General features: G+C 44.2%; 1 protein-coding gene across 1 annotated transcript in view; it reads right to left on the bottom strand.

The window, feature by feature from the left end:
• Positions 1 to 2,953: 2,953 nt before the first annotated feature.
• MAP4K5 (mitogen-activated protein kinase kinase kinase kinase 5) overlaps positions 2,954 to 7,515 on the bottom strand; it is a 66,454-nt gene continuing 61,892 nt past the window's right edge. Inside the window, exons 28-32 of the mRNA XM_058806267.1 lie at positions 6,728 to 6,796; positions 6,219 to 6,311; positions 5,594 to 5,664; positions 4,833 to 4,888; positions 2,954 to 3,526 (exon numbers count right to left, since the gene is read on the bottom strand). Of these exons, the coding sequence (XP_058662250.1) occupies positions 3,439 to 3,526; positions 4,833 to 4,888; positions 5,594 to 5,664; positions 6,219 to 6,311; positions 6,728 to 6,796 (377 nt within the window). The 3' untranslated portion in view covers positions 2,954 to 3,438. The remainder of the gene's footprint in view (positions 3,527 to 4,832; positions 4,889 to 5,593; positions 5,665 to 6,218; positions 6,312 to 6,727; positions 6,797 to 7,515) is intronic.

The following is a 7,515-nucleotide window of genomic DNA, read 5'->3' as shown; positions in this document are numbered from 1 at the left end:
GCACAGCACCTGAAGCACCTGCAGCAAACCCCAATTGTGTGTTTACACAAGGAGTAAACTGCTCTAGGTCCTGAGCTGCGTGTTTTCCTACTCTGAGCAGCCCTTTGGAGCCCACCAGCCCCTGCTCTCTCCCCAGGTACAAGGCAGGAGCCTCTGCTTTTCCAGCCAAACAGCTCCCGAGTGGTTCCTCGGTGCTCCCAGGTGACTGGGCTGGGATAATGTGTCCCTGTGGGAATTATTTGTCCCCGCTCTGTGATTTCCCCTCCTGTGCTGTCCCCGGAGCTGCTGCTGGCTCCTGCAGTCTGCAGGACAGGGATCAGTGGCACCAGGCCCTTCCCACAGCAGCCACAAACCTGGGGCTGGCTGGATCCTGCCCAGAGCCCTCTGAGCAAGGCATTGTCACCAGAGAGTCACCAGGGCACAGATCAAATAAAGCAGTTTATTTGGCATAGACTGAACTGCAACAGAAATTCCCGTGGAACAAAGCCTGGTTACACAAACTGAACGAGTGCAGTTACGAGTCTCAGTTACACCTAAGGACTAAACAAGGTAAAAAAAAGCACATTTCAGAGTCTCCCAGTCTGGTCCTTTCCATCCAGAGACACCGTGGCTCCCCTGATGCGTTGTACCTGTCTTCTTTACAGAGATGTCAGCACAATTCCAGCTGTGTTTTCACTTGCAAGGAATTTGGTGAGGAAATCCAAAGAGATGAATCCACAGACTGCTCTTCCTATGCTGTTTGTACTTCCAAGAGCTCTGGGAGCCTGTTTTAAGGCTTTCAAGTTGGGTACATGACCTCGTGCATCCAATAATTAAAATTTTGATAAATGTAGAGCAAGGAAGGAGGGGCTGAGCAAGGTTTTGATCATCACCCCCGAGCTCCCCCTGTCAGGCTTTCTCAAACCTGGTTTAAATTCCACAAAAACAAAGGTACAAACAATACCAGACCAAATTAAACAGTCAAACACAAATTAAACTGATCAGAGTCACTGAGGCTGGCTGGAACACACAAATCTGCTCTGTGGTACGGAACAAAAGTGAGGTTTTACACTAGGAAACAGCATCATGCCAAAAAATGCCACTGTCTATGAAACCAGCACTAAGCATTTCACAACATGCCATTAGAAATGCTTCAACAGCTAAAAAAGGTTTGATTAAACAAGGAATTTCCTAAGTTTATTCTTTAGGATCCAGCAAAACATCAGCAATTCGTGTCAAAGAAAAATACTTTCTGCTTGTTATTCCTGCATGACAGTGTCATGACCTAAGAGTTATTTACTCCAGTTATTCCCCATAAATATTCAGATTTTATTTACAGGTTTCTCTAGTCTTTTAGAGATCTCCTTTAAGTGTTTTCAAAGACGAAGCTGAAATTTCCTTCTGTAGTGAATGAGGTAAATTAAAAAGTGTTTGCTCTACAATATCTACACCTGGTGCTTCACTTCACCTTAATTTTTATTTTAAAGACCAGGAGAGGCACCATTTGAGGTTAATCACCAGTCACTGTTACCTGTGGAGAAGTAATTTCAATACTAGAGAACTCTTTTAGAAGACAAAAATCACGTCCTGCTTTTAATACTGCTGATCCAATTAACCACTCCTAAAGCACATTTCCAATTCCAGCTGACCACCCCTAAAGCACATTTTTCATGCTCTGTGGAGTGATTTATAAATTTCCTCTGTACACTTAGTTCTTATTAAGCTTTGACACAGTGTCAGAACTGAAAAGCTTGACTCGATTTGGATGTCAAGTCAGCAAGAATTAGTTGTGAATGACAGTGGCTAAAATGCTGAATGTGTGCAGGGCTGTTTTCCCCTGTGCACCTTCCCACCTCGCAGCTGTCCTGAGTAAGGAGATGTCCCTGAGCCATCGCGTGGGCCCAGACAATTCCTCCCTGCTAAATTATGGATCAGGGAGCTGGATGCCAACACAGCATCAAAGCACTCCCAGCTCTCACACACCCTTCCTGCTCTGCTCAAATGACCTGGGAATTCCAGCCTCCCCTTCCTAGGCAGCACATCTCAGGAGCTGAACAGGCATTTCATTACAAAACCTTTCAATTCCGAGCACTGGAATTCTGCACCTGCCCAGGAGCGTTCACATCAAAGCCAGCAGGTAATGTGAGGTAGTAAAACCAGATCTCTCCTGGAGTCAGTCCATATTGAATGGTACCTCAGGAATTTTAATTAATGAGGAAGACAAAAGGAACCGATGCGACTCTTCAATGGAGAAAAGAGAAAGGAAAAAAAAATGCAGGTGACCAGAAAGTGATCAAAGCTTGGATACAGAATATGGTTCTTATCATGTTTATTTATACTCCCAGCTGGGGCAGCAGCCATCCCCAAAGCACAGCAGCTGCAAAGCTGCTCAGCCTCAGCTGTGGCTCCAGCTCCCCTCTGCAGCAGCATAAATAAACCACACGTCGTGGCCACTTGGATACATGATACTTTCATTCATTAAGGATGATGACCTGCTACAATTTCCACTTCATGTCACAAGGCTTATCCGTAATTTATGAAAATAAAGCATGTAAGTTTTGTACATTTTTATATATATATGTATAAATATATATATAAAAAATACACACTGCCAGGCAACTTCACACACATGCACACGCACACACACGTGGATATTGTACACAGGCACCCAAGAGCAACAGGTCTGATATCAATATTCTACTTTGTGTACACACACCCTACGTCTAGGAAGTAAGAAAATCCCTTTTATGGCAATTCTGCAGGCAGAAAAATCAGTACAAAATACTTTGTTGTACAAAACTGCATTTTTTTACATGATCACCCAACGTGGTAACACACCCCTCAGTAATGCACTACATCCCTACAAGGAAAAAGAATAATCAAATCTTTATACAATTGTAAAAAAAAAAAAAAAAAAAAAAAAAAGTAAGCTGCTCTGCAACCTTCCTTTGCTAAAAGTTAGACATTACCCCATCCTAGCAGCAGATTAATAAATAAGGATTAAATAGTCTATTATACAAAACCATACCCAATGGCAGATTTAAAACCAAAAAGCTTTGCAGATACTTTCACTTCCTACACAAATCTTTGTTTTATTAAGAATAAGACTCAGTATAAAAGAGGGCAACAACCAGCACTAGATCTGTATCTACAGAATAGAAGGAAAACCCAAGGGAAGGGGAATATTTAACAGTTTATGGCACCTTTACTGCAGAACACGTTTCAAGGCTCTGTTTCCCTAGAACTAACGAGTAAAGGGCTCTTTATCTCAGCTTTTATTAAGCAAACTCGACATAACCAACCACACAGTGGCAAGAGACAGAACCAGCTGTTCCCAGCTGCAAAAATGGATTGATGCCCACCCCAAGCCCAGCACAGCTCGGGTGCCAGACAAGGAGCAGCCAAGTCCTGGTTTGCTGCTGCTCCTGGGTCCCAGCTCCCTCTGGGGCTGGGGGCTGCTCAGTAGCTGTTCTCATGTCCAGCCAGGATGTAGAGGTTGCTGTGAGCTGTGGGGTTTTCTGTGGGTCTGCTCTCCAGCACAACCACTCTGCAACCAAACACAAACGGGATCCACAGTTAGGGGCAAAAAATGGTTCTGATGTAACTCCTGAGGAGGAAACTCAGAGGTTTCTACAGGTTGGAGATAGAGGTTGTCCCAGATATCTTGGGTGTTTCATTCTTTAACCAGTTCTCTCATTTTCCAGCATCACTTCTGATAATAACACTCAAGGACAAGATACAGTGGAAGGGTTGGAACTGGATGATTTTAAAGGTCCCTTCCAACCCAATCCATTCTGTAATTCCATGATCCCATCATCTGCAGCCCAAATATTTACCCCTCCTACATCTTCTGATAAGCAACCTCAACAATTCTCTCTCCTAAATATTTATCACCTCATGGGTTCCCAGGGATCACTGAAACCCATCTCTGCCCTTGTCCTGCTGGATCATGTTCCTGTCTGGACAACGATTCTCCCCCTGTCTTGGCACACTGTGGTTGGGCCTTTGAGCTCCCCTCTCCCTCCCAAATGCTGACATTTCTCTGCACAGGTTCCTGTTGTTTTTGGGATTAAAACTTGTCTCTGCTTTTTGTTTTCCTCAAAGAGCTTCCAAATGAAGTCTCTGAACAGCCTCTGTCCCTGATCCTCACCTCCGCACCGCAGCAGTTCTGGAGTGATCCAAGGTAAAAAGGAGATCTGGAATGGCAGGAAAACTCCTGCTCCATTTGTACAGAGATGGAAAATACAAACCAAAGGGTCTGGCACTTCCAAGGGCAGATGAGGGAGCAGAGCATCAGGGGTTTGAGAGCAGGAGGTGTTCAAGGCTCTGAGCCACCTGGGCTAGTGGGAGGTGGAACAAGAAGAGCTTTAGGGTCCCTCCCAACCCAAACCAGTGTGGCATTCTGTGGCAGAAGTGATTGCTGGGCTCATCCCTGTCTATTCCTACATTTATCCCCCTGGCTGGCTGAGAATCCACAAGGGAACAGGTCCAAGCTGGAGCTCAGGGTGCAAACCTGGGGACAGCTGCACCTCTCCCCACCTGTGCAGCTGGAAGGGATCAGCTGGATCTTATGGAAAATGTGTGGATTTGGATCACTGGGACTAAAACCTGAGTTTGTTACTTCCAGACCAGCCAGGGTAATTCCCAGCTCACCAGGACAGTCCAAAACCAGGAGCAGGCTTTTCCAGAAGTGCACTAGGCAGCCTGCAAGCCCAGAGCATCTCTCCTCTCTCTCTCCCTGACACCTGGTGCCCACAGACAGAGCTGGGCTGGGCTGGAAGCCAGGCCCAGCTGGGAACTAGAAAAGCTGCTTTAAATAAAACAAAAGGTTTGTGTTTCTGCAGGGGGATTACCTGTCTGAGCCCAGCAGGCGGAAAACCCTGGTTTCATCAGATATCTCCTGGGTCACCTGCAGAAAAATGCAGATATTCAGATCCATTTCAGCAGCACAAGGACATTTATTGGTCTGAGTTGGAAGAAAGGAAACATTCAAATGCATTTTAATGCAAAGTACAGGACTGAAATGGATAAATTTATGTTAAGCATTGTGGATGCGAGCATTCCCATTTGGGAAGCAGAGATGATGACTCAGGTTTTAGATTTTGTATTTTTCACATTCTGTGCTGCTTTAGTGTGAGGGTCTGGGTTCACATTCAGGGATGCTGAGCTCTGTGCACAGAGCAGGGAGACAAAACAATTCCTGCTCCAGCTGGGCACCAAGGACAAATGACCCAAATCTCAGCCCAGGAGCACAAACCCCGTGGGCTGGAGAGAGAAAAACAAGCAGGGTGGGACTGCAGGGCTAAAGCTGCAATGGGACAATGAACTGCAAGGTGCAAATGGAGCAGAGCTGATCCCAGGGACAGAGCCCGTGCCCGGCCGTGCATTTTGGGGCCATTTTGGTTGATCTTGGGTGCAGCCCTGGCTGGGCTCTGGTGCTGCCCAAGGTGGATCCATGGAGGAGATGCTTTGAATGAATCCCTGCTTTATTCTGGAGCTCCATCCAGCCTCTGCTCTAGGGCAGCCTGAACAAGGCATCAGAGAGAAAAGGCAAAAAATCCAGTAAATAAGGAACAGGAGGAATTAAACTGGAATTAAACTGGAGATCACTTACCTCATCTGACTTGAAGCTCTTGCCCTGCATGCCGTGTTTCCAGAAGGCCAGCACGCTGTCCTGAAGGCACACTGCAAAGGAGGGACACATCACACCCCATTCCCTCCAGCCCTGTTTTCCCAGAGCCTCTGGGGAACCCCTCAGGAAGTGTAAAAACAAACAGTGCCAAGCAAAGCATGCGGGCTGCTGGAAATGACACATCACCTGAATTATTACACTCATTTCCAAACAGATGAATGATGGAAAATGGGAGTTTTCCATTCAGGGATGGAGAGAGCACAGAGCTGCCAGCTCTGAGTGATTTAATTCTGTGATTCTCAGAGTTTATGACAGCAGAAATTTTTGTTTGACAACTACAATTTAAAAAACCCTCCTGTCCCAGTCTAAAGACAGCAGCTTGAGAATTTGATTCAAATATTATTACCTTGACTATGAAAAAAATGGATGTGCTATTACTTGAAATAAAATCTTAACTTTTAGAAGGCTAACCCAGATTTATGTATTACTAAACCGCTTCTCCTGCCCAAATTTTGTTTCATTGCTATGGAAATCACCAGAAAGCAGTCAGGCTTTCAGGAGTGAGTTCTGAAACCCCTGAGAGACCCCAGAGCAGCCAATCACTCACCCACTGACTCGATGCAGAAATCAAAGCTCAGCTCAGAAGCCAACTTCTTGCTTGACTTCAATTTCCCTTGTAAATTCACTATTTTCACAAATTCTCAAGAGAAAGAGAAAAATCAGCATTAAAACCCACTGCAGGATTTAATTGTAAAATACAAATTTAATCTTTTAGGCACAAAAAAATTTCCAAATTTAACATCTACAGCGTTTGCTAAAATGAACCCAAGAGCATCTTTGTCTCAAAATAAATACAAAATAAATATCTGTAACACTTGGGGTGGTTTTACACTGACAGACTGACGCACACATGAAGAGACAAAGTGGAATTACAAAATCCAGAATTAAATCCCACTTATCCAATCTATCTTTATGGAAATATTACAACACAAATTAATAATGTAGGGAGGAAAAAGAAAAAAACAAACTCGTGGTGAAGTTCAAATCAACAACTGTGGCAACCCAAGTTCTGCACGAGGTGTGGTGAGTTAGCCAAGGGAATTTTGTGTTACTCACTGTCCAGGCAGACCAGGACAGTGTCTCTCTCCAGCTGTGTCACATGAATGGCATCCAACTGCTGATTGCCTGGGGAAAAAACAGATTATTTTATATTTTATATCACTATTTTATATTTTATATCACATCAAGAGACTCTGCTCCCCCACAAGCTCTTTTCACTCTGCTCTTCTTAGTCTGATTTGGTTTTTTTCTTTGTTATTCTGATTTTTAGAGGCTCCCAGAATGTTTTGGGAGGAGCACAAAGCTCTCTGTTCAAAGCAGGTATTTAATAGGGAAACACACATTTTATGCTATGGTTCAGCACAGCTTCCTCCATAGAGAGGCACCACAACAATCAAAAGGACTTTTAATTCCTAAAACCCCACTCTTTTCCCATAAATCCACATCTGGAAAGAGTTTTGTGATGATAATAAACTAGTTTAAGAGATTTTTTTTTCTAGTTTTTCTAATGAAGTTGTTCCTACAGCTGCTAAAAAGCAATATTTAAAGGTAAAAATGGACATCCAACAAAGGCAAGGGAGAAAAGCAGCTGCAAAATATCAACCAGGTCTTAAAAATAACCCAAATCTTTGCTGAAGATAACAACCCTCCCCCAAGGGCTGGAGGATGGACAAGAATCCATTTCTGGGAGTTGTTATGCAGGAAAGGAGGGCAAAGAGCAGAGTCCCAGGAAGGAGCTTGGAACCACAAAGGAGAACCCAACCAGCAGGGTCTGGTTGATGTTTAAGGGAATTTAGAAAATAAAAGATTTTTTTGTAAGGACGGTTTGTACTGATGTGGGGCAG

Source organism: Ammospiza caudacuta, chromosome 6 (assembly GCF_027887145.1).
Source record: "Ammospiza caudacuta isolate bAmmCau1 chromosome 6, bAmmCau1.pri, whole genome shotgun sequence".
In the NCBI taxonomy this organism is placed as follows: Eukaryota; Metazoa; Chordata; class Aves; order Passeriformes; family Passerellidae; genus Ammospiza; species Ammospiza caudacuta.
The sequence above is the reverse complement of the archived record's forward strand: the minus strand, read 5'-3'. Positions and strand labels throughout refer to the sequence as shown.